At 46.7% G+C, this 26973-nt stretch overlaps 1 protein-coding gene and 1 long non-coding RNA gene across 4 annotated transcripts in view; one reads left to right on the top strand and one right to left on the bottom strand.

Annotated features, from left to right (window-relative positions):
• C2CD3 (C2 domain containing 3 centriole elongation regulator) overlaps positions 1–26973 on the bottom strand; it is a 72677-nt gene that overhangs the window by 5718 nt on the left and 39986 nt on the right. For 2 of the 3 annotated variants that reach the window (XM_071757705.1, XM_071757789.1), the window contains exons 23-32: positions 24987–25607; positions 22877–23188; positions 20835–20973; positions 18784–18848; positions 16576–16784; positions 15274–15368; positions 11691–11861; positions 10444–10658; positions 8485–9478; positions 7790–7889 (exon numbers count right to left, since the gene is read on the bottom strand). In XM_071757705.1, coding sequence (XP_071613806.1) covers positions 7790–7889; positions 8485–9478; positions 10444–10658; positions 11691–11861; positions 15274–15368; positions 16576–16784; positions 18784–18848; positions 20835–20973; positions 22877–23188; positions 24987–25607 — 2921 coding nt within the window. The remainder of the gene's footprint in view (positions 1–7789; positions 7890–8484; positions 9479–10443; positions 10659–11690; positions 11862–15273; positions 15369–16575; positions 16785–18783; positions 18849–20834; positions 20974–22876; positions 23189–24986; positions 25608–26973) is intronic. The other variant, XM_071757880.1, reaches the window with a different exon arrangement.
• On the top strand, positions 5308–9526 carry LOC139804069 (uncharacterized). The gene is made up of 2 exons (XR_011729267.1): positions 5308–5451; positions 8176–9526. It is a non-coding gene; the product is annotated as an uncharacterized lncRNA (long non-coding RNA).

The following is a 26973-nucleotide window of genomic DNA, read 5'->3' as shown; positions in this document are numbered from 1 at the left end:
TAAACACTTCTCCCAGAATTCCACAAGTTGGAAAGAATCCATCAGGATCATGGAGCCCAACTCCTGTCCCTGTGGAGGGCACCCCCAGGGTCACCCCATGTTCCTGAGAGCATCATCCAGATGCTTCTTGAACTCAGGCAGCTTTGGTGCTGGGGTCACTTCCCTGTTCCACTGCTCAAGCAGCCTCTGGGTGAAAAATCTTCTCATTCTCACCTCAACCTCCCCCTGAGTCCTCTCTTCAGTCCCAGGAGTGAAGAAATCACTCCCAGTCCCATCTCTTCCCCACAGACTGCCATGAGGTCACCTCTCTGCCTCCTTTTCTCCCAACTGTGACCTCAGCATCTCCTCTCAGGTCAGCCCAGACCCTTCACCATCCTTGCTGCTCTCCTTTTGGATGCTCTCCCCCAGTTTGATGTTTTTTCTACACTGCAGTGCCCCAAACTGCACACTGAGGCTGGACCAGAGTGGGACAATCACCTCCTTTGTCACCCAGATGGTGACACTGTGCTGGAGGCACCCAAGGACATGGTTGTCCCCTCCTGGCTGCCAGGGCAACTGAGCCAACAGGACAATTCTGATGGATTTCAGGAGGAGAATCACAGAATAGTTTGGTTGGAAGGGATCTTCCAGAAGAAAAGGGGAACAAAATTGCCTTGAGAATCCCAGATCCCCCAGAGGCAGCAGCACAGCTGAGTATTTCTGGAGAAATGACTTCTTTTTTTAGCTTGCACTAACCCAGTGACCCAAACCAGCTGTAAAATGACCTCACCCTGGTGGTAAGAATTTCTAAAATTGATTCTAGAGAAACAGAATGAGGATTTTGTTGGTTTTTTTTTTTCTCCTTTGTTCTTCAAGTTCACAATCCAGAGGTGCCACACCACTTCTGAGCTGCTTGGCCAGAAATGCTGCTGCAGAAAGTGCTGCCCCTCCTTTCCATTTTGCCATCAGATCCTGGAAGAGCAAAGTGCCCTAAAGGTGAAAACAGGACACAGGAGCAGGTGGCTGCTGCTATTTTATGACTCTGAGGTGCTGAGCAGCAGTTTGTACCCTCCTGGCTGTCAGTAAACAAGTGGAAAACATCCCACTTGTGTGCTGTTTCAGGTCAAAGTGGCTAAAATCCTCTCCCTCCCATTTTCATGCAATTTTCAGCAGTGCAGAAAAGTTAAGATGTGATCTCTGTCCCAAGGACCTTCCCAAAAAATGAACTTCCAGCTCTAGAATCCCAGATTGGTTCAAGCTCCTCCAGTTCCATCCCCCTGGATGTGCAGGGACCCCTCCCACAGCCCAGGTTGCTCCAAGCCCCATCCAACCTGGGCTGAGACAATTCCAGGGTGCAGGAAAGGTTTAGGAGATCTTCTTGTTGCTGTGCTACAGGCAGAGGTGTGAATCAAAAGAAAAAATTTAACTTTTTAAGAGAATTTGAAAAGCAAAGTTAACACAGCAGGCAGAGGTGAGCAGAAGCCATATGGATTTCCACTTGCAGGTTTAGCTTCACCCCCAGTTTTGGGATATGGCTTTATGTATCATATATAAATGTAAATGTAAATGTAAATATAAATATAAATATAAATATAAATATAAATATAAATATAAATACAGGGAAGAGCTGCACTGCCATATTCACCTCTAAATATTTGCTTTGAAACATGCAAATTCCTCCCCCCACAGGACACTCAGTGAGGTCCTTGCATCATTGCTGGGGTTTTTAGGATGCTCCTTTGCTACCCCAGCCTCAGCCCCTCAGGGTTTTCATCTCCTGCATAGTTTTCAGAGCACCCATCTCCAGTGTCCTGTTTACAGCACCCCTCTGCCTCCAAAAGAAGCTTTGGCCAATTCAATCCAGGACCTGAGCTCATCCTGGGTTTTTCCTTTGCTGGCCCTAAGCCAAAGCAGTTGCAGACTCCAAGATTCTTGAGCCACAAAGTCCAAGGAGGGGGTTTGGGGGGTTGTGGGGGGGGTGTTGAGCAGAAATCTGGAAAAGGAAAGAGGATGCAGGCAGAGATCAGACTTCACTTTGCTTTTTATAGAAATGGCAGCCATGAGGCAGGACATTTAAGGCAGCCAAGGATGATCCAATTGCTGGGTAATGATGGGGGATGGGGGGAAAGCAAACAGATTTATTTATTGATCAGGGTTGTGCAGGGTGAGGGGAGGGTTTCAAGGTCAGAGAAGCAAAGGTGGGGAACTTCTCAGGGCAGTGGCTCAGCAGATGGAGGGGTTGGGTTTGTTTGTGCCAAGTGCTGAAGGAATGGAAACAGAAACCAGATCTGTGTCAATGGGCTGCAGCTGGGTCTGCAGGGACCCTGCTTTGAGTTTCAGGACTGTTCACCAGGAGCATGAGCAGCAGGGACAGGGAGGGGATTGTCCCCTCTGCTCTGCCCTAGGGAGACCCCCCTGGGGTGCTGGGTCCTGGTCTGGAGCCCCCCAACACCAGAAGGAGATGTTGGAGTGATGAAGATGATGGGAGAGATGGAGCAGCTCTGGAGCCAGGGGGAGAGTTGGGGGTGTTCAGCCTGGAGAAGAGAAGGATCCAGGGAGAGCTTGGAGCATCTTCCAGTGCCTGAAGGGGCTCCAGGAAAGCTGGGGAGGGACTTTGGACAAGGGCCTGGAGGGATGGGATGAGGGGGAAGGGTTTCCAGCTGCAAGAGGGGAGATGGAGTTGAGATCTTAGGAAGAAATTCTTGAATTTTTGGGTAGGGAGACCCTGGTTGCCCAGGGTGCCCAAGGAAGCTGTGGCTGCCCCATCCCTGGCAGTGTCTCAGCCCAGGTTGGATGGGGCTTGGAGCAACCTGGGCTGTGGGAGGGGTCCCTGCACATCCAGGGGTTGGGACTGGAGGAGCTTTTGGGTCCCTTCCAACCCAAACCAGTCTGGGATTCTACAATTTGATGTATTGTACCACATCAGCAGCAAACTGTGCTTGAATGTTGCTTACTATTTAATTAAACCAGACTGTAATTAACTTCATGGGCTCCAGGAAAGCTGGGGAGGGACTTTGGACAAGGGCCTGGAGGGATGGGATGAGGGGGAAGGGTTTCCAGCTGCAAGAGGGGAGATGGAGAGGAGATCTTGGGGAGGGAGAAATTGTTTGGGGTGAGGGTGCTGAGCCCCTGTCCCAGGGTGCCCAAGGAAGCTGTGGCTGCCCCATCCCTGGCAGTGTCTCAGCCCAGGTTGGATGGGGCTTGGAGCAACCTGGGCTGTGGGAGGGGTCCCTGCACATCCAGGGGGATGGAAATGAAGGATCTTTGAGGTCCAATCCAACCCAAACCAGTCTGGGATTTTCTGTTACCAAATAAATAGGTTGAGCTCACAGCCAGCAGCTCCCAAAGAGATGAGAAGAACACAAGAACACAGCCACTTTTTGTTCCTGTTTTTCTTTTTTGAGCACAGGAATGAAAGAGAACATCAGTTCTGTGCAGTGGGTTTGGAGGGTGAATTTAGTGGGTAAAACCTGAGCTCTGGTCTCTGCTTAAGCTGAGGAAGGAAAAAGAACTTCAGTGGTTGGGACTGAAATGGGAGCAAATCAGGAAGAAACATCATGGATGGGAAAAGATGTTTGGACCATTCCTGGTCACCTGAGTTTTTAGAACAGATAAAAATCCTCTTATTCTGGATCTGCCTGTAAGTGCTGTGCTATTTCTAATTTACACATTACAAATGTTCATTATTCTGTTTAGAACTGGTTTCCATAGGAGTCTGTTCCAATGTTGGAATATTCATAGAGGTGAGGGAAAAAAAAAAATCAAAGTACTTTAATAAAAAATTTATGAGCTCTCCAATTTTTTAAATATTTCTTCCTGCCCCCCAAAACCCCAGCATCATTATTGGGATAACTCTGAAAGACAAAAAGCCTTAATTTGGGTTTCCCAGCCTTAATATGGGGTTATCAGCCTTAATATGGGGTTCCCAGCCTTAATATGGGGTTCCCAGCCTTAGAAGGGGGTTCCCAGCCTTAATATGGGTTTCCCAGCCTTACCATGGGTTTCCCAGCCTTAATATGGGGTTCCCAGCCTTAATATGGGGTTCCCAGCCTTAGAAGGGGGTTCCAAGCATTAATGTGGGGTTATCAGCCTTAATATGGGGTTCCCAGCCTTCATGTGGGGTTCCCAGCCTTAATATGGGGTTATCAGCCTTAATATGGGGTTCTCAGCCTTAATATGGGGTTATCAGCCTTCATGTGGGGTTCCCAGCCTTAATATGGGGTTATCAGCCTTAATATGGGGTTATCAGCCTTAAAATGGGCTTCCCAGCCTTAGAATGGAGTTATCAGCCTTAATGTGGGGTTCCCAGCCAGGATATCACTGGAATCACATTAAAATGTTTTCATTCTAGCACCCAGTTTTCCCAACCCTGAGCAAAATCAATGCTGCAGTGACCTCTGTGTTGAAACAACACCTGGGGAGATTAAATTTTTGCCCTGAAAAAATCAGCAGTGAGAAAAAAAAAATAATACAGAAAATATGAGTGGAGTTAAAGGCAAAGAGGGAGGAGGAGGAGGGAGAAGAGTGAGAAGCAAGATTTGGGTGGTAACCTGGGTCACCAACAGAATGGTTCTGTTGTAGCTTTGATGTGTGTTGGATGGTGTTAAGTTCAGCTGTGGACTTGGAGAGTTTTCCCTAAGTTGTGTCAGGAAGTGCCTGGAAAAGGATTGAGAGGAAAAAGGAGGAAAGGTGCTGGCTCAACCTGAGAAGTGGCAGAAGCTGGAGAGGGGTTGCTGGGTCAGGCAGGAGAACAGGGAGGAAGTTCAGGAACTGGAAGGCTGAGTTTGATGTAAACTGGGAAAAAAAAAAAAAACTGAGAAACTGAGAGTTCATGGTCCTCTGCAAAACAAAAGTCCCTGGAAGGTGACCTGGGTGAGGTCTGAGCTGCTGCAGCACCTTCTCTGCTCCCTGTGTCCCTGCAGCATGGGCTCAGAGGACCTTTCTGTCTCAAAATATTGGGCCAGAGGCTCCAACCTTCCAAAGTTGGTCCAGATGATCCTTGAGGTCCTTCCCAATTCTGTGATTCTATGAGCTGGACTCCCTGCTTCACCTCCTTGCTGCTTCCTCATGCTGTTTTGTAGGAAGGGAGGGAAAGGCAGGAGTCAGGCAAGCCAAGAAAAGGTGGCAGGAACATCAGGGAGGTCAAGAGAGATGTTTGCCAGCTGAGTGAGAGGAGACTGAGGAGAAGAGCTCAGATTTCAGCCTTGATTTCAGTCTGGGTGTTTGCTGAACTATGCAGAAACCAAACAAACCCAGAGACAGCACGTGGTGTTCTCAAGCCTCACTCAGAACAAAACCATGAGAAAGCAACTTTCCTGAACTCTGCCACTGGCACAGGCACAAAAAAACTCCTTGTTTTCCACACAGAGGGTCTGATGCTGGGTGCACAACCAAATCCTGTCCCAAGAGACCCTTACAAGTGACACTGTGAAGGAATAGCTGAAGCCAATCCTGGAATTCAGGTGGTTTAAGGTCAGTAACATCCAAATATTCCTTTGTTAATACTCTCCCTAATCATTCATCACTTTCAGGAGAGTATTTCCAGCAGAGAGAGGGAATTCAAGCAAAGCCAATATTAATATTAAACTGCAAAGCAAGAAAAAAACCCAAAACCAACCATTTTCACAACACAAAGCAGCAAAAGGTCAGGTGTTCCACCTGAGCTGTGACCATGTTTATAAATTTCAAGTAGTTTCTACTTCAGAGCTATTGGATCCTGCCTGCTTTCTGCTCTATTTAATCAAGGAAGCTGCTTCTGATTGCATAAATGGTCCTTGCAGGGTTTGCTCATAGGTCAGGAGAGGAACCAGCTCATGATTGCTCCATGGAGAAAGCCCCTGGAGTCCCAGTAAAGAGGAAATTCCTCAGGGATCAGCAATGTGTCCTGGTGGGATCCTGGGGGGCATCAGGAAAATGTGTCCAGCAGATCCAGGGGGGTTCTGCTCCCCCTCTGCCTTAGGGAGACCAAACCAGAGGTTTCTCAGTGCAGCAGCCACACAAAACCCTGAAGATTCTTCCCAAAACTGGTAAAGTCAAAGTCAATTTCACAGCAAAAAGCTGAGGGAAATAAGGAAAACCAAGAGAGGCCAAGCCTTCAGAAGGTCTGGCACTGTATTTTCAATTTTATCTTCAAATAAAAGAAAAAGAGACAACACCCCAGGAGCAGGGTTGGACATGAATGCACAGAACAACCTCAGGTGATGTTTTGTCTTAACTGGAAAAGAGTTTTCTTTTTAAAACATGCTGAACACTTCTACTTAAAATTGAAAATAGCACCAGGAAAAATATCAGAAAAAAATTGTATATATCTAATATGTCTCCAGGGGTCAGCAATGTGTCCTGGTGGCCAAGAGGGATCCTGGGGGGCATCAGGAAAAGTGTGTCCAGCAGATCCAGGGAGGTTCTCCTCCCCCTCTGCTCTGCCTCTGGGAGACCAAACTGGGAATCCTGGCTCCAGTTTGGGGCTCCCCAGTTGAGGAGAGACTGGGATCTACTGGAGAGAGGCCAAGGGAGAGCTGGGAGGGTGCTGAAGGGACTTGAGCATCTCTGCTGGGAAGAAAGAGTGAGAGCCCTGGGGCTGTTGAGGCTGGAGAAGAGAAGGCTGAGAGGGGATCTCTGAATGTCCATCAAGAGCTGAGGGCTGGGGGGCAAGAGGAAGGGGACAATCTCTGTTCAGGGGTGCCCAGGAACAGGACAAGGAAGAATGGGGTGGAGCTGGAACGTGGGAAGTTCCACATGAATAGAAGGAAGAACTTTTTCCCTGGGAGGCTGAGGGAGCCCTGGCCCAGGCTGCCCAGAGAGGTTCTGGAGTCTCCTTCTCTGGAGATTTTCCAACCCCCCCTGGATGTGTTCTGTGTGTCCTGCCCTGGGGGATCCTGCTGGGACAGGGGGGTTGGGCTGGATCAGCTCCAGAGCTCCCTTCCAACCCCTAAAATTCTGTGATTCTGTGATTCTAAACAACAGGATGAATGTAGGAATTATTCCTGCATCCCCCAGCACTGAACACACATCCTGACACCCCCAGCCAGCCAGGCTACCCTCCTGCTAAAAAAACAAGTTTAAATTCCAGTGATGCTTCCCCAGCATGTCCTAATCCTGCCAGGAATCATCAAGGGTGTCATGGTTCTGATCCTGGAGGTTCTGGAGTCTCCTTCTCTGGAGATTTTCCAACCCCCCCTGGATGTGTTCTGTGTGTCCTGCCCTGGGGGATCCTGCTGGGACAGGGGGGTTGGGCTGGATCAGCTCCAGAGCTGCCTTCCAACCCCAAATATTTTATGATTTTCTGATCTTTCCTGGGAGTGAAAGACCTCAAAACAATTTGAGCTACAAATCTTTGTAACAAATAATTATTTCTGCACATAAAAGCACCTGGAAAAGAGCAAAAGCAATCAGCTGCTTTTCTGTGTGAGGAGGGATCACTCCAACTCTTCCACTGTTCCCTCAGTTGAAGAACATTTATTTGATACCCCTCAAGGAGAGGCTCTCCTGCTGCAAATTCCCTCGTTTCACCCTGATCAAAAGGATGTAAGTTGGAGCCATAATCACAAATTACAGCTTCCATCCCCCAAATTTAGCATCTTACCTCCCATTAAAGCACAAAGAAGAGCAGAGAGAGCACCTGCCACTTCTACATTGACCCCCCTGGAGGAGGAGGACAATTTCACTGAGTATATGGAGAAAGTAATTAACATAAATGCATAAAAATCCCTGAGGATGCAGCCATGGATGCTGAAAATGCCTCTGAGAGTGAGAAGAGGCATCAGGAAGATTGTCCTTGATTCCAATAAAGGAAAGGATGTCCCATACTTACTGTCAGCACTGTGGAAGGATGAGAAGAAATACTGAGCAGTCTCATGGAGGCTTCCATCTCCTGGGGTGGAAGGAAAAAATTGGGAAGAAGTGGATCAGACCTGAGCAGAAATGTTAAGGAACAATCTTTGGCTCTGGATGGATCCCAGAATGTGGATCTCATGGATTTTCATCAATATTCTCTAATTCTGACCACTTGGTTCTCTCACCAGGCCTCATAAAACATGGGACAGCAACTTGGTTCAGCAGAGTTTGAGCTCACAGATTTGTAGAGTGCTTCACCCTGCAAAAATGTCAGCACAGTTTAGTGAAACTGAATCTGGGATCTGTGCAGGAAAAGATGGGGAAGGATTTAAAAAGCAAATTAAACTTTGTTTCTTTTAATAGAGAAGAAACACCAGAGCTTTACTACATGGAGAAAAACATGGGGGAAATGCAGGAAGATACACTGAAACTTCTCCAGATGAAAAAACTCATGGATCAGAGGATATATTGGTGACAAATGGTAAGGAAGTCATCTCTACATTGTGTGAAACACAAAAGGGTTTTCCAACCCCTTCCCAGATCACCAATTCCAGACCTGTTTTACAGGAGAGAGCTCCACACAGGGAATTTCTCTTTCCTGAGGCCAGTGAGACTTAAACCAAGAAAGAGGGCACACTCCTTGAATGCAGTGTGGGTGTAAAAAAAGGATACAAAACCATTTTTGACTTCTCAGACTTTTCTGGCTCTTCCAGTAGCTCTTCACTGCTGTCATCAGAAAAACTCCCAGGGTTTCCTCCTGAGCCTGCCTGGGCTGACACACTCTGAGCACAGAGCTCATCAGAACCACTTCCTTCCTTGTCTTGATGATCTTTATTTACAGCCTCCCTGTTTTCTTCCTCCTCTTTTCCTGTGGGTTTTGGATCACTCAAACCAACAGCAGGTGGACATTCCAGTAGCTCTTCAGAGCCTCCACAAAACTCTACATTTTGCTCCATAGGTTGAGTGTCAAGTGCTCTGGCCCTGCCACAATTCCCATTTTCACCATGGCCATCAGCTCTTTGATGCCCTTCTGACAACTGAGATGTTTCAGAGCCATTTTTCAAGCTCTGGAAGCCTTTTGTTACATTCCAAGGACTGCTCTGGCCTGCAAGGAGGGAGCATGGGCTAAGGGGGGTGAGCATGCTTTGGCTGTCACCTTGTAGCATGCTGGGCAGGGTGCTGCCCTGTTGGCTCTTTCCTCTTTGGAAAAAATCCATATCCACTGAGTGCTGATCTTCAAGCCTCAAATCTAGAGGTTTTGGGGCTGCACTTTGCTCTGTTTCAGAGAGCACACTGGACCAGGGGCTGGTTTTGTCTGTTAGGGTTGTGATTTCATTCAGAGCTCGTGGTTCTATGATGTCCTCTTCATATTCTTCTTCACTGTGGGGATGGAGAGCACAAGAACCTTCACCTCCATGGATGGAATCCCCTGGCAAAGGGTGCTCATCCTCAGGGATGGCTCTGTCCAGCAATCCATGCAACATGTGTCTCTCAAACACACTGCTCCCCAAAGACCATGGCTGCTGGGTGTCACTGCAAACACTGGAGGAGTCCAAGTCCAGGGAGATTTCTTCATCCTTCTGGTTGGGTCCAAGGGTGGCACCCAGCTTCCTGCTGCTGTCTTGATGCACATTGGGAGATTCTTTATTAGTTATGGTCTGTAAGTCTGGTTAACAAAAAACACCACCAGTAAATGCACAAACAATTCATCTTTTGCCTGATTTATTTGGGCTTTTTTGTGCTTGATGCACATTGGGAGATTCTTTATTAGTTATAATCTGTAAGTCTGGTTAACAGGAAACACCATCAGTAAATGCACAAACAATTCATCTTTTGCCTGATTTATTTGGGCTTTTTTTTTTTTTTTTCCTGAAAACCATGAATTGAATCATAGAATTTTTAGGGTTGGAAGGGACCCAAAAGCTCCTCCAGTTCCAACCCCTGGATGTGCAGGGACCCCTCCCACAGCCCAGGTTGCTCCAAGCCCCATCCAACCTGGGCTGAGACACTGCCAGGGATGGGGCAGCCACAGCTTCCTTGGGCACCCTGGGACAGGGGCTCAGCACCCTCAAATTATAGAATTTCTTCCTAACTTCCCATCTAAATCTCCCCTCTCTAGTTTGAATCCATAATAATTGAATTATTCTGGCTGGAAAAGACCTTTAGGATCACCCAGTCCAACCCTGAACCCAGCACTGCCAAGGCCACCACTGCCCCATGGCCTCAGCACCACAGCTCCAGGGCTTGGAAATCCCTCCAGGGATGATGGGGACTCCACCACTGCCCTGGGCAGCCTGGGACAGGGAATGACAACCCTTTCCAGGAAGGAATTGTTCCAAATATCCAACCCAAACCTCCCCTTAGCAACTTGAGGCCATTTCCTCTTGTTCTATCACTTGTTCCTTGGGAGCAGAGCCCAACATTCCCTGGCTCCAACCTCCTCTCAGGGAGTTGCAGAGATCCAGAAGTTCTCCCCTCCTCCTCCTTTTCTCCAGGCTGAACACCCCCAGCTCCCTCAGCTGCTCCTTATGCTGATCACCAGCACCAGGAATTGATTCTGATTCCATAAGAAAATTCCAGATATTTGAAGGCAGCCTCTAACCAGAAACTCCACACCAGGTGACAACTTACCACTGATCAGGCTGCTGACCTGAGACACCAACTGACTGGATTTTTCCAAAATAGAGCAACCACTGGGATCCACTTTGCTCATAAATCCCTGATGAGCACCCTCCAGCTCCTCATGACTTGGTTTGGATGTGTTCTCATAACTGAAGTCAGGAAAAGACTTGGTCAGCTTCTGACTGAAGTATCTTTGAACCTCATCCAGCTCACTCAAGTTTTTTCTGTAAGCAGTGGGAAGAAATTTGGTAAGACAAAAAAAAACAACCACCAACCAAACAAAAAACCCTGTTGTTTGGATCATTTCAGAAAAAAAAGGAGGTAAAAAAGTACAAGATTAATGGTTAGTGCTGAAAAACAGGTCAGTAGATAAGTATGGAGGTTGCTCTGTCTAAGCAAGAACAAAAGCTGAATTAGCTATGAAACTTAGGAAGTTAAAAAAATAAGAGCTAGTTTTAAACTGACTTAATAAAAGGAGTTAGAGTTAAGATGACCTTCCAACAGAAGTCAAAAAGGCAATAATATTAATTGACTTTATGACTGAACTTGAAAGAAATCTGAGGGTTTCTACCTGCTTAAGATCCCAGGATTTTATAATATATTGCATGTGGTAGCAGGGAAAGGGATGGAATGACTCAGAAAACCTCTTTCAGTTCTATATTCCTACAGATAATAAATATTAATCTTCTGAAATTTAAACCTGATTTAAATTTAGAATCTAGTAAAGAGAAAAAAGCTTCCAGTAAGGAGCAAGGCATCCTGCTGGGGAAGGACATCCTGTTTCTTGCACCATGAAAATGCTCAAAGGCTTCTTGTGTCTGTGAAAACCAACTCAGAGGACTCCTGGCTTAGTGTGGGGTGTGTTAAATGTACAAAGATGGATAAAGCACCTTGTGCCCATTGCCCCTTGGCTTCTCCATGGGACTCCATGGGAACAGGGAGTCTCCAGCTGCTTTGGAGCCCCCTGGAACATCCTCAGAAGGTCTCCCCTCAGCCTTCTCTTCTCCAGGCTGACCAGACCCAGTTTCCTCAGCCTCTCCTCCTCTGCCAGCTGCTCCACTCCTCTGATCACCCTCATGGCTCTTCTCTGGACCCTTTCCATCCTCTCCCCATCCTTTCTGTAGACCAATCAGTTCTTTATTTTATTTCCCTTTCCTTCCCAATGGGATGCCAAGAATTCTTCATTTCCAAGCTCTGCTTTGCAAACTTGAGGCTCTGAAGGACCTGGGATAACCTGGATGTTGGCTCTGCCTTACCTGAGAGCAGAGAGAAGAGAAGCACGAGATGACAGTGACAAGGAATCCAGCTTTGGCACCTGGAGAGCTTTTCCCTCTGCTTCCTGCAGGGATTCGTGGAATCTCCGGATGTTCTGCACGTGCTCCTGGTGACGAGGGGTGTGTGTGCCAGGAGGAGTGGTTCTGCTCAGCCTGTGTTTAACCACAAAAAACCCCCAAAAAACCAGTTTGAAATCTCTGCCAGTGAGATTTTTGCCAGCTAAGAACAGCCAAGAGCATGGGAGAGGCAGTAATGGGTCATAGAACCCTAGAATTGTCTGGGTTGGAAGGGAGCTCAGAGCTCCTCAAGTCCAACCCTTGATCCACTCCCCCCGTGGTTCCCAGCCCATGGCACTCAGTGCCACATCCAGGCTCTTTGGAAATATCTCCAGGGATGGAGAATCCACCCCTTCCCTGGGCAGCCCATTCCAATGCCTGATCCCCCTCTCCATCAAGAAATTCTTTCTAATGTCCAACCTAAACCTCCCCTGGCACAACTTGAGACCATGGCCTCTTGTCTTGCTGAGAGTTGCCTGGGAAAAGAGCCCAACCCCCCCCTGGCTCCAACCTCCTTTCAGGGACTTGGAGAGAGTGATGAGGTCTCCCCTGAGCCTCCTCTTCTCCAGCCTGAACAGCATGAAACCATCCCCTTCCCTGTCATCAGGAATCAAGAGAATCCTGGAATGGGTTGGGTTGGAAGGGACCCAAAAGCTCCTCCAGTTCCAACCCCTGGATGTGCAGGGACCCCTCCCACAGCCCAGGTTGCTCCAAGCCCCATCCTCAGGATTTGAGGTGACCTGAAGAAGGTGGAAAAAACACAAGAGCTTTAATTTGAGGGCACCTCCTGTATGAGGAGGTCCTGGTGACAGAAAATGTGTTGGCAGCTGCCACATGGCTGGAGGAATTCTGGAAATCTGTTCTGTGCAGCATTCTGAAGGGAATGTTGTCCACATGACAAAAGTCCCTGTAATGGGCAGAGAAGCCAGGAGTGGGAAAGGAAACTCCTTCCCTTTTGCTAGGGATGATCTTTCATTGATTAATAAACAGCTCTTAAAAGATGCAAGGAAAATTCTCTTCTAACACTGTTTGGAACTGTGCTCAAACCAGTTAGAACTAAAAGACCTGTTGGTTTCATAGAATCCCAGACTGGGTTGGGTTGGAAGGGACCTTCCAGCTCCTCCAGTTCCAACCCCTGGATGTGCAGGGACCCCTCCCACAGCCCAGGTTGCTCCAAGCCCCATCCAACCTGGGCTGAGACACTGCCAGGGATGGGGCAGCCACAGCTTCCTTGGGCACCCTGGGACAGGGGCTCAGCACCCTCACCCCAAACAATTTCTCCCTCCCCAAGATCTCCTCTCCATCTCCCCTCTTGCAGCTGGAAACCCTTCCCCCTCATCCCATCCCTCCAGGCCCTTGTCCAAAGTCCCTCCCCAGCTTTCCTGGAGCCCCTTCAGGCACTGGAAGATGCTCCAAGGGCTCTCCCTGGATCCTTCTCTTCTCCAGGCTGAACACCCCCAACTCTCTCCCCCTGGCTCCAGAGCTGCTCCAACCCTCCCAGCATCTCCATGACCTCCTCTGGACTCACTCCAACACCTCCATCTCCTTCTGGTGTTGGAAACCCCAGAACTGGACCCAGCACCCCAGGGGGGAGCAGAGGGGAAGAAAGAAAGCCCCTTGCTTTAGGTCCCTCATCCAGAGGGATCAGGACTGGAGGGAATGCTGGCAGGATCAGCAAAGCTGCCCTGGCCACAGCTCCTGCCTCCCAGGAGGATTCTGCAATGGCTCTGGGCACAAGTCTGACATTTCCAGGAGGATCAGACTCCAGGAGAAAATTGTCCTTCGAGTTCAGTCTGCCCCAAAACATCTCTGGATGTGTCCAAGGAAATCTGAGAGAAGAATCAGTTTGTGTCTGGTTTCTAGGCCAGATTTTTTCAACTCTGCTGTTGCTACAGGAGATGCACAGGAAAAAAAATAAAAAGAAAAAAGTCATCTCCTTGAAACTACATTCCCAGTCTTGTTTATAAATCCAAGTCAGTGCCATCCAGGGCAGTCAAACTTTGGAGAACTTGAGGATTTATTCCCTCTCTCTCTGAAAAAAAACCTTTCCAAAACCTGGCAGGTGAGGATTGGTTCCTATTTCAGTTTTGAAGCTCTCAGCCTTACTGACACCTGGAGACAGACACACACTTGGCTTTAACCCCAGCTGGACACTGCTGATGGTTTTGTCTCTGTGACAGAGTCTGCAGAGTCAGTCAGTGAGATCTGGTTTTTAAAGGAGTGTTTTCTGTTAATAACTTTTAAATTAAAAGTTTTCATTTTATTCCTAACCTTGCACTAGAAATTTTCCCAGTCCAGCTCCTACCATCCAGCATTTCAGTTTTCTGCACACCTGGAGAGAAAGAATGACCACAGAATTTTCTGGACCAGACCTTTTAAAGGATCATTTTTTCCAACACCCCTGCCATGGGCAGGGACAACTCCCACAAGATGTTGGATAGTACCAACATTGTTGGATTTCATCCCAAAAATCTCAGGTCAGGCTTCTGCCTTCAGGCACTGGAAGCTGCTCCAAGGTCTCCCTGGATCCTTCTCTTCTCCAGACTGAACACCCCCAACTCTCTCCCCCTGGCTCCAGAGCTGCTCCAGCCCTCCCAGCATTCCATGGCTTCCTCTGGACTCACTCCATGTCCTTCTGGTGTTGGGGACCCCAGAGCAGGACACAGCACCCCAGGTGGGATGTGCCACTTATTGTTTCAGATTTACACTAAAATAAAAGTGCAGCTCCCCTCTCAGTGCTGGGTAACAGTGGCTGATGAGGAGTTTGGAATTCCACCAGCTCTGGGGTCCCCAACACCAGAAGGACCAGGGGCCACTTTTTGGTGGGCTGGGATCTGCCAACTCTGCTCTTCAGCCCACCAAAAAGTGGCCCCTGGTCCCTCTGAACTTAAGAGATATATTAGAAAAGTACCATTTCCTGTGCATACTAAATAAATCATAAATCAAAACCCTCTCTCCCATGTTGGTAGTTAAATATACAGACATTGATCCTTGTTTTGGGGCTGGAAAACAGGAATTGCTGCAGGATATCTGATTCTCCTGGTGCTGGATTGTGCAATACTGCAGCATTTTATCTACTCCCATTCACCAGCCATGGATGGGAGTCATGGCAAAATAAAAGGGGATATATCCCAAATATTCTGTTCTAATGTACATCTCTTATCCTTCTTAAAAATAAAACTAAATAAAAGCACAACCCTTATTCTTAACAAGCTCTGGAAGAAGTGCCTGCCAGTTTTAGCATGGTGTAAAATCCTGATGTAGAAAATCAGCAAAAGTCAGAGTGAGAAGAAAAAAATAATTGTGCAGAAAGGAAAATTCCTCAGGATTTCTGTCTCCAGGGCCACCCTCTCACTGGTAAAGGGGATCTGGCACAACCTCTAAGCCCAAACAGAGGCAAAGACCTTTGATAGGGTCTAATATTTTCTCAGTAGACTCCACAGGCTGCAAATAGGCAGATTTCTGAGCATTAAAAATAATGCAAATTGTTGATAGCCAGCAGACTTACAGCTCTGGAACAGGAAAAGTGACTTCCTTTGACAAGGTATTCAACATCTTCTTGGAAAAGCTTGGAGCATTGCTGGGAACTGTTGGAAAACTGACCTGGAATTAAGAGGAACACCACACATGAGTCTTCCAACAGGAAGAAAACAGAGAAATTAAAGCAGTGTTTTGCTGAGCTAAGACAAATTTTTCTATAGAGCTTTAAATTTGCAAAGGATTTCCCAGTAAAAAGTCACATTTCAGAACACTCTTATTTCAGACATTTGTTATTTCTCCTCACACTGCCAAGGAGTAAACTGATGGGAAGTGGGGTATATCATGACATGGGTATATCATGACATGGGTATATCATGACATGGGTATATCACAGCCCAGCAACACTCACAAGGCTACAGAAAAAAGAAAGAAAATCCCACATGGAATGGCAGCTCTTCCAGAAAAAGAAATTTCTGCCAAATTAGACATTTCCTGACCAATTACAACATGGGCAGCAGCTGCCACCCAAAGCAGCAAACAGGACAAGAGTCCCAGACACCCAAACCCACTTCATATTCTAAAATAAAAACACAAAACCCCACAAAGCAACAACTGAGTGAAAGATTGGAGATTTTTGTCACCTGGGGTTGAAGGAGTGCTGTGACTGCAGCTCCCATGGATACACCCAGCAGAATTTTTGAGGAATAAAGTGGATATATTCCCTATTGGATAAATTCCCCTTTAAATTTGCAAAGGATTTTCCAGTAAAAAGTCACATTTCAGAACACTCTTATTTCAGAGATTTGTTATTTCTCCTCACACTGCCAAGGAGTAAACTGATGGGAAGTGGGGTATATCATGACATGGGTATATCATGACATGGGTATATCACAGCCCAGCAACACTCACAAGGCTACAGAATTAAAGAAAAAAACCCCACAAGGAATGGCAGCTCTTCCAGAAAAAGACATTTCTGCAAAATTAGGAATTTCCTGACCAATTACAACATGGGCAGCAGCTGCCACCCAAAGCAGCAAACAGGACAAGAGTCCCAGACACCCAAACTCACTTAATATTCTAAAATAAAAACACAAAACCCCACAAAGCAACAACTGAGTGAAAGATTGGAGATTTTTGTCACCTGGGGTTGAAGGAGTGCTGTGACTGCAGCTCCCATGGATACACCCAGCAGAATTTTTAAGGAATTAAGTGGTTTTGATATATTCCCACTGATGGAACCCTCACAGTTCTCTGAATTTGCTGCTTTTGCTCATTATTTCAGGATTTTTGGAGTCAGTGGTGATTTTTAGGAACCTAATCAGATACTCACAGGGGAGAAACTTGCTGGCTGGCTCCGGATCCTTTCCTGCTTTTCTTCTTTCAGTTTATTTATGTTTTGAAGAGGGGAAATTGCTACTTTGATCTGCCCTCGGCACTGCCCACTGAAATCTGTAATATTGTACCACCCACAAACGAGCTGGAAGCCAGAAAGAAGAGGAGAAAGATCCACTGATGCAAATCCTATCACTCGTTCAGTCTCTGGGGGGGGGGAGAAGAACATAAAGTCTGTGTTAATTTAAGCTGCAAGGCAATAAAATATCTTCAAGGATGTTAAAAAAAATAAATCAGTCTGACAGCCCTTGATATGGGCCTACACTTGACAGGGAAAGGCATAAAACTTAAAAAATATTGGTTTAAAGGCTTTTTAAGAGCAAGTAAAGAGTGGAACAAAGAAACAAAAAAGTGTTGGAAAAACAGAGTTTAAGGTAACGTTGAATTGAGAGGATGAAAAATAAGATTTTGGTTGGTAACATGCTTCACACTGATGGTGTCTGATTGAAAAGCAGGGAAAAAAATGTTTCAAGCAACCAAAGCATCTTTCTTTATTTGCCAAAATAACTCTTGGTGTTGTGGCTGCTGCCAACCTGAACCCCTCCACTGGTTCTAACTCACAGCAGGATGAGGTCCAGGTGTGAGACAGACCCTGAGGGTTATGAACTCTGTGAAGAACTGATCAGAACTCATGAAATAAAGTTTGTAATAAAGGGGAAAATAGCTGGAAAACAAACTAGAAATGAGAGACAATCACAGACATGAAAAAAATCATCCTGGAGGCCAATCTGGGGGCCTCCACAAATGGGTTTTTTCCTCCAGAATTGCCTTCTCCCTTCAGACATTTTTTGTTTCTTCCCTTTTCACTTGATTAAACTTTCAATAATGCTGATTTTCTCATCACACTGCTGGATTTTTTTGCCACATTTTGTCTTTTCTACCTTGCAAATTCCCCTGGAGCACAGGACAAACAATCCTACCCCAGAAGAAGAAAGGATTTGGATAAATTTCACAGTGATATTCTGACCAAAATGTCCCCACAAGGAGAGACCAGGGCAGGGAGGGGGATTGGCAGGAGAATCCCTGGGTCATACAGAGGAAAGCTGAGTGATATGGGAAGTTTATTTTTGTAGAAAGAAATCAGTCAGCTGAATTGCTGCATGTAAAAAAAAATAAAAATAACCTCCTCTAGTATTTTAAAGGTCATAACCTTGAACTGAAGAAGCAGGGCTGTCTTCCCAAGAAGAAATTCAGATTTTTTGGAACTTGCTGGGTATGTATTTATAAAATATATAATATTTATATTATATTATATTATATTATATTATATTATATTATATTATATTATATTATATTATATTATATGGTATGGTATTATATATAAAAATAATTTATATATTATATATAAATATATAAAACCAATATATATTATATATAATATATACATATATAAATTTATATATAGTATATAAAATATAGATATAAATGTATAACTACATAAATATGTATAAAATATATAAAATATATATTATAAAAATAATATATATTATATATAAAAATATATATAGAATTATATAAAATAGAATATATATACATACTTATATATTTATATAAAATATAAATATAAAAATAAATATAAACATAAACATATATATATATATATAAAAAAAAATAATTAAATGTTGGAGGACCAGGGCTAGCAGCAAAACAAGCAAACACCAGTTTGAACTTCTACCACTTAACAATAAAGAGCAGGTTCAGTAAAAAGCCTCTGAGAAAGCTTTTGGGTTGTCAGGTTTGAAACCCAAAGGTTTCAGCTCCCTCAGTGAAAGCTGAGACTGGATCCAGGAGCAAAGGATTTGATCACAAGTGGCTGGGAACACCTCAGCCAAGTGCTGTGACAACACAGAGTGTCTGGAAAGACAACACAGAACCTCCTTCACTGAGAAAATCCAAATCTCTAGAATATTGTTAAATTAAAAAGGAACCAAACCTTGCCAGGTGATTAATGGAGAAATGACATTGAGGAGGGGCAGGATTTTCTCCCTAATAATTCTTCTAGTGCAAGGTAAAAAATGTCATTACAATTCTGTTCTCCAATTTATTTAATAAAGTTGACTTAATGTTTAGTTCACCTGTATTAAATACAAATCACCCAAGGGAAGGGATGCAGATACTGCTCTCCAAACTGCACTACAAACTTTACCTGCTTTGTGCCACACTTTGAAGACCAAAGTTTGCTGTGGGTCCAGCAGAAGCTCTTTAGACAACCTGTTAAGAAGAAAAATCATAATATTTTCTGCTAAGTAGGGAAAAAACCAATTACAGTAAAATCCTTCTGAGGTTTCAGTGCCATTGCATCCATCCAGACAAACCAGTTTCCTTCTGGAATCACAGAATCATGGAATTGTCTGGGTTGGAAGGGAGCTCAGAGCTCCTCAAGTCCAACCCTTGATCCACTCCCCCCGTGGTTCCCAGCCCATGGCACTCAGTGCCACATCCAGGCTCTTTGGAAATATCTCCAGGGATGGAGAATCCACCCCTTCCCTGGGCAGCCCATTCCAATGCCTGATCCCCCTCTCCAGCAAGAAATTCTTTCTAATGTCCAACCTAAACCTCCCCTGGCACAACTTGAGACCATAGCCTCTTGTCTTGCTGAGAGTTGCCTGGGAAAAGAGCCCAACCCCCCCCTGGCTCCAACCTCCTTTCAGGGACTTGGAGAGAGTGATGAGGTCTCCCCTGAGCCTCCTCTTCTCCAGCCTCAACACCCCCAGCTCCCTCAGCCCTTCCTCACAGCATTTCTGCTGGATCCCTTCCCCAGCCCAGTTGCCTCCTTTGGACCTGCTCCAGCACCTCAAGCTCCTTCCTGAGCTCAGGGGCCCAGAACTGGACACAGGACTCAAGCTCTGGCCTCCCCAGAGCTGAGCACAGGGGCAGAATCCCTTCCCTGGACCTGCTGGCCACGCTGTTCCTCAGCCAGCCCAGGATGCCATTGGCCTTCTTGGCCACCTGGGCACACTGCTGCCTCCTCTTCAGCTTCCTGGCAATCCCAGCTCCCTTTCTGCCACTCTCTGCCCAGCCTGGAGCTCCCCATGGGCTTCTTGTCTTGAACCTCATCCCCTTGGGATCAGCCCAACTCTCCAGTCTCTCCAGGTCCCTCTGCAGAGCCCTCCTGCCTTCCAGCTGATCCACACTCCCCCCAGCTTGGGGTCACCTGGGAATTTGCTGCTGATGGACTCAATCCCCTCATCTAAATCCTCACTAAAGATATTAAACAGCACTGGGCCCAACACTGATCCCTGGGGGACACCATGGCCGCCATTTTGATGCAGCCCCGTTCAGCACCACTCTCTGGGCCCGGCCCTCCAGCCAGTTCCTAACCCAGCACAGCACTGGGGTTGTGGTTGAAAGCTGGGATGTTGATTTTTGAGAAAAAAAGATAAACCTTCAACAAAATGAAAACTGAAGTCTGAAACTGAAATGAAGTCTGAAACTCAAAATGAAAACTGAAGTCTCAGTGTTTAAGTTGCTTGAAGCAATTCAGGTTTGACTCTGAGCAGAAGCAACCTCTGAAACAAAAAGTTGTGGCTGTCAAAATAAATTCAGGTTATTCCCTCAAGGTCTTATGCATTGCACAATGCAGCCAGGGTTCAGGGCAGCTCTAAGTGCCCTTCCTCACCTCAGCTTTAGCATCAAACCTTCCCAAACAATTTTTCACAGAATTGTCACAGTTGGAAAGGACCTCTCAGGGGACCACATCCAACTGTCAACATCCAGCCCCTCCCAAATAAAATATATTTATCAATATCTACATTGCCCACTGGAGCATGTCCTGAAGTGCCTCAGCTACATAAAAATTAAAATTTACATAAAAATTCAAATACTTCCAGGGATGGTGACTCCACCACCTCCTTGGGCACCCATCCCAACACCTGACTGCTCTCTCAGTAAAGAAATTCTTCCTCACATCTACTCTAAACCTCCCCTGGTGAACCTCAGACCATTTCCTCTGCTCCTGTCATTTTTCACTTGATTAAGAGGCACCCACCTCCCTACAACCTCCTTGCAAGGAGTTGTAGAGAGTGATCATGTCAGCAGATGGGGATGCTCAGCAACATCCTCAGTGTGAGCTCACTGACTTTCTGCCTCAATGTGAACACGTGGTGATGGTGAAATATGGAAATCTTTTTAGCTGAGAGTAAAAGGGCACTGCCTGGGTAGGTCCAAAATGTGTCTGTGTGAGTCCACATCACTTACCTTGCTTCCTGCTGAAATTCCCAGACTGGTGAGTCTGTATTTTCAATGACTGAAGTGGTTATTGGAGCCTCTGCACCAGCAACAGCAAATGAGACACAGCTGCTGGGTGCTGCCACTGCCCGGTCTGTCAAAGGACTCCCTAAAATGCCACAGAATTTCATACAGATTTGTTATAAACAAATATCTGAAGGCAGTTGAGCTATTAAAAACAGGTAATTAACCAAAAAAAAAAAAAAAAATCCACCTCTTAGGAAACACTCCTTAGCATTAGTGGAGCTGCTGACAATGGGAGCAAATATTGTGTGAACCTTTTGCAGAGCAGTGAGTGGAATATTGAGGGGGGAAACAGAAAAAGCATTTGCCCAAGATCATCTGAAAGCCCAGAGGCAAGGCTAGGAATGAACCCAGCCACCCCAGACACTGCTTGATGTTTGGACACGATGATCTTAAAGGTCTTTTTCAACCACAATGATTCTGTGATATTCCAGTGCTCCTGCACCAGCTGGAAATTTGAGAGAAGAATGTTTAGTGCATGAGGCCTTAATATTTTGGGAGAAATGTCAATGTTTATAGAGTTCAGGAAGGAAAAATCAGTGGCCCACATGTCCCAGGCAGGCTTTAAAGAAGTTCTTCTTATTATGCTCTGGGGTGCCCAGCACAAGAAGGGCACAAACCAGCTCTGGAGCCAGGGGGAGAGAGTTGGGGGTGTTCAGTCTGGGCTGAGACACTGCCAGGAAGGGGGTGACCCCTCAATCATTTGGGGACCCTCAGCATGAGACAAAGCACCCAGCTGGAATTCCCACTCTGCAGAGAGGGAAGCAATGTGCCAAGCTTTGGGGAACTCAGCTCCCTCTGCCCTCACCTTGTCCTTCCTCACTGCACTGCCTGGCAGCCTGTCCTGGTTTGGGACAGGATAAAGGTGATTTTCTGTCTTGTCAGCTTTTAGCTGAGTCTCTTGTAAGCAGCTGCACTGCTGAAATTACAGCAAGTTTCTCAGGCAGTGGCTGCTGCTGGGACTGATAACACTTGATGTTTAGAGTTACTGCCAGAGCCTGGTGTGCAGAGCCAAGGACATTGCTCAGCTCTGAGGAACATTTTCACCCTCCAGAAGGAGTCAAGAGGTCCCACCTGGAACCCTCCTTTGGGGAGGAAGGGACAAGAGAGATGCCAGAATTGAGCAAACAGAGGATTCCATCCCATCCACCTCATCCTCAGGAGAAATTGGAGGGATCCCCAGGCTCAAACCCCTTCCTGCTTCCCCTTCTTCCCCTCTCCCTCTTTGCTTGGGCATCCTGGGAGGATCCCATCCCTTCCTCTGCCTGTGCTCCTGATCCATCCCAGCCTGAATCTGTGTGTTCCTGCCTCCAGCTCCCAACTGCTGCTGACTCCAGGATTCCAGCCTGGATTTTCCCAGGGCTGCCCTGCAGCCTGGGTGGTGACCTGAGAGTTCTTGGGGGAAAGGGGGGAGGAACCTGGGATCCATTTTCCTGTCTATTTCTATAGATTGAGTCGTTTTTCCTATTTCTCATCCCTGTTTCCTTCAAGCTGTGTAGTTCAGTTCCCAACCCATCAGTCTCTCCCCCTTATTCTCTCTCCTTTCTTTATCAGGGAGGAGAGAGAGATTAATAGAGCAGCTGCTAATAGGTTTAATTGCCAGGCCAGTGTTTAACCCTGACACAGCCTCCAGAGAGCATGAGGGAGTCAGCTCTCCAAATTGATTGTAGGCTTAAAAAAATGCTGATTTGCAAGAGTCTTTGAGATATGAGCAGCTGGGGGTTGAGCTATTCAGATAAGGCTTAACTTCAGAGTTCAGCTGTAATCTGTAACAGTTAACATTTCATTATTTATGTTTTGGGTAGCAGTTTCCCCTCCTGCTTCCCCTCTACAAGGATGCAATGCTCATCACATCACATCCACTCACTGCTCTGGAGTAAATTTAAGGGATTTGTTTTCCAATTGCTCCATGTGGTGATCAAAGAGACAGCCAGCCAGACATTCAGGAAGAAAGGAAGCAAGAAAAAAAAGGGGGCTGGTGGTGTTACCTTTTAAACTCAGGTGCATTGCTCTTTCCACAAGGATATTGACAGCAATTGTGTTTTCCAGAAACATCCTCTCTTCTTCTTGTGGTTTGCCACTGGTGATTGCTGAGCTTATGGTATCCAGTTTCTGATTTTCAGAGAGCTCTTGGTTCAGCTCAGGGGCTTTTTCTGTGCCTTCATCTTCACTGCTGCTGTTTTCCTCAGGGCAGGGAATTCTGCTGGGCAGAGCAGGAGAGGTGGGAGAAAGGATGATGTGAACACGGACAGCAGCTCCTGCCAGGTCTGCAGCATTGCACCTGAACAGTGGATAAACCCCTGCAAGAGAATTCACAAAAATCACCTCAATGAGCCCAAAAAAACCCCAAACAAACCAAGGATCTTGGAAAAGAACAGCAGAGATCTCACACCAAACCAGAGGAATTAATTTTGGTTTTCAGTGTAATTTCTACCCATGGTATCACCCAGTGTGCTGGTAGAAATAGGTCAAAAACCAGTGACCACTCCCCCTCAGACTGGGAAGACCCTCAGGTTCCTACAGGCAGCTCAGGTTACTATTTTAAAGCACATCAGCTTCCTGGGAGTCCTGGGAAGGGTGCCCTCTGTGTAATTTTATAATTTTAATTCTTTAATTTACACACAAAACCAGAAAACACAATACACATGTAGATAAACCCCTGCAAGAGAATTCACAAAAATCACCTCAATGAGCCCCAAAAAAACCCCAAACAAACCCAGGATCTTGGAAAAGATCTGGTACATTACAGCAGAGATCTCACACCAGACCAGAGGAATTAATTTTGGTTGTCAGTGTAATTTCTACCCATGGTATCACCCAGTCTACTGGTAGAAGTAGGTTAAAAACCAGTGACCACTCCCCCTCAGACTGGGAAGACCCTCAGGTTCCTACAGGCAGCTCAGGTTACTATTTTAAAGCACATCAGCTTCCTGGGAGTCCTGGGAAGGGTGCCCTCTGTGTAATTTTATAATTTTAATTCTTTAATTTACACACAAAAACAGAAAACACAATACACATGCAGCAGAAACTTTTGGTTTAACTCTTGTTAAACTATAAGGTAACTGAGGTGAGCTCAGAGCAACCTTCCAATATCTGAAGGGGCTCCAAGAAAGCTGGGGGAGGGCTTTGGACACGGGGGGGTAGGGAGAGGAGAAGGGAAATGGGTTAAAACTTGGAGAGAAAGGGGAGATTGAGGTTGGAGATGGGGAAGAAATTCTGGAATTTGAGGGTGGGGAGAGCCTGGAACAGGTTGAGAGAGTTGGGGGTGTTCAGTCTGGAGAGGAGAAGGTTCTGGGGAGACCTTGGAGCAGCTTCCAGTGCCTGAAGGGGCTCCAGGAAAGCTGGGGAGGGACTTGGGACAAGGGCCTGGAGGGATGGGATGAGGGGGAAGGGTTTCAAGAGGAAAGAGAGCACATTTAGGTGAGATTTTAGGAAGAAATTCTTGAATTTGAGGGTGGGGAGACCCTGGTTGCCCAGGTTTCCCAAGGAAGCTGTGGCTGCCCCATCCCTGGCAGTGTCTCAGCCCAGGTTGGATGGGGCTTGGAGCAACCTGGGCTGTGGGAGGGGTCCCTGCACATCCAGGGGTTGGAACTGGAGGAGCTTTTGGGTCCCTTCCAACCCAAACCATTCCAGGATTCTCTGGTTGTTCTCTGAGCACACACAAAAGCAGCACCAAAACCCTGCCCACCAATCTGCTGCAAACTGGTGGGTGCTGAACACCATGCAGATGATTCTTACTCATTGTTGTTCCTCATTCTCCCTCCATTCTGACAAGCAGCTCATAATTCTGCAGAAATATTCTCCACCAGTCCATGTAATTGACCATTCCTGCCTATTTTGCACTCCTTTAAATTTGCTGAGCTTGGAATCCAGAGAAGCAACCACCTTAACCTTGGTTACCTTCAGTGAAAGGAGGAGGGGAGTGGATGCTGCAAAACAAAGCTCCAAAATTTTGTGACCAGAGAAGTAACCAAACCAAACCATCAGTCCCAAGGAAGGAAACAGGACAAGCACAGAATGCTTTGGGTTGGAAGGGACCTTAAAGACCTCAAGGATCCCAACCTCCCCTGTCATGGGTAATATTATTTAGGAACTTACCACTAACACTCAGAGTTGTCCTTGAGCTCTCTGCTAATGCTGTGAGGTCCACATAGGCAGATCCAAGCAGTCGATCTGTATCAAGGGGTCTTTCCACATTCTTTTCTTTCCCATATGCCCACCACACCTGGATTTCTAACCTCTCCTCTTGGAAGAACCAAAGCAGTCCTTGGCTCCTTCTGAGAGTCATTTTGTTTGGTTTCCTGAAGTTTACTGTAACATTCTTTGTGTCCTGGCTCAATTTTGGCCTCCTAAGCCAAGTCCAGGTGGCTTCCTGATTGTACAGCTTGTACCTGAGGTAGCAATAAATGTTTTTATTCAGGTGTGTCTGGCCTGCAAGCAGCACAGAGTGGAGTGGCAGCCACACTTTTGGGGTTGAGAGGGTGACAGTCACTGGGGTGGCACTGCCCTCCCATCCCTCGCTGTCACCTGTGCTGTCCTCAGGGCTTTCCTCACTCTTCCATCCCAAAAGTTTAGCAGCCTCCAAAACATGCTCCCTGTCATCCTGCTGAGCAAAGGTGACAGAAAGTTCCAGTCCTCCCACAACTCTCTGCATGATGTTTGTAGAGGGTAAAGGTGTGAGATCTTCAGGCAGGGTAACTGGGTACCAGCCTGAAATACCTTCAGGAAGGAAAAGATCAAGATTAGAGTTATCATAACTCTGAAAAATGTCAGGGAAGAATTTATTTCTCTGGTCATTAGCCAAGGAGCAGTCATTGAAATCTTTATTTCTTGTTTGGCATTTGTGAAATCATTTCTGACCTGAAAAAGCAGCAAATTCATAGAATCCTAGAATTGTCTGGGTTGGAAGGGAGCTCAGAGCTCCTCAAGTCCAACCCTTGCTCCACTCCCCCCGTGGTTCCCAGCCCATGGCACTCAGTGCCACATCCAGGCTCTTTGGAAATATCTCCAGGGATGGAGAATCCACCCCTTCCCTGGGCAGCCCATTCCAATGCCTGATCCCCCTCTCCATCAAGAAATTCTTTCCAATGTCCAACCTAAACCTCCCCTGGCACAACTTGAGACCATGGCCTCTTGTCTTGCTGAGAGTTGCCTGGGAAAAGAGCCCAACCCCCCCCTGGCTCCAACCTCCTTTCAGGGACTTGGAGAGAGTGATGAGGTCTCCCCTGAGCCTCCTCTTCTCCAGCCTCAACACCCCCAGCTCCCTCAGCCCTTCCTCACAGCATTTCTGCTGGATCCCTTCACCAGCCCAGTTGCCTCCTTTGGACCTGCTCCAGCACCTCAAGCTCCTTCCTGAGCTCAGGGGCCCAGAACTGGACACAGGACTCAAGCTCTGGCCTCCCCAGAGCTGAGCACAGGGGCAGAATCCCTTCCCTGGACCTGCTGGCCACGCTGTTCCTCAGCCAGCCCAGGATGCCATTGGCCTTCTTGGCCACCTGGGCACACTGCTGCCTCCTCTTCAGCTTCCTGCCAATCCCAGCTCCCTTTCTGCCACTCTCTGCCCAGCCTGGAGCTCCCCAGGGGCTTCTTGTCTTGAACCTCATCCCCTTGGGATCAGCCCAACTCTCCAGTCTCTCCAGGTCCCTCTGCAGAGCCCTCCTGCCTTCCAGCTGATCCACACTTCCCCCCAGCTTGGGGTCATCTGCAATTGTTGGACCTCAGGAAACCTCAGTGATAATTCTGATCCCCAAAGCATTTTATGGAATCACAGAACTGTTCTGGTTGGAAAACACCTCTCAGATCATGGAGTCCAACCATAATCTAACTTTACCAGCCATTAACCCAACTCCACCAAGTCCAATCCTAAACCAAGTCCCTCAGCACCACATTTCCACATTTCCCAGCACCCCCAGGGATGGGGATTCCAACACCTCCCTGGGCAGCCTGTGTCAGTGTTTATTTACCCTGTCAGTGAAGAAGTTTCCTCCAATATCTACTCTAAACCTCCCCAGTACAACTTGAGGCCATTTCCATTTTATTTTGCCTTCCATTAATGCTACTCATTTAACAATGAAACTACATCCTG

Source organism: Heliangelus exortis, chromosome 1 (assembly GCF_036169615.1).
Source record: "Heliangelus exortis chromosome 1, bHelExo1.hap1, whole genome shotgun sequence".
Classification (NCBI taxonomy): Eukaryota; Metazoa; Chordata; class Aves; order Apodiformes; family Trochilidae; genus Heliangelus; species Heliangelus exortis.
The sequence above is the reverse complement of the archived record's forward strand: the minus strand, read 5'-3'. Positions and strand labels throughout refer to the sequence as shown.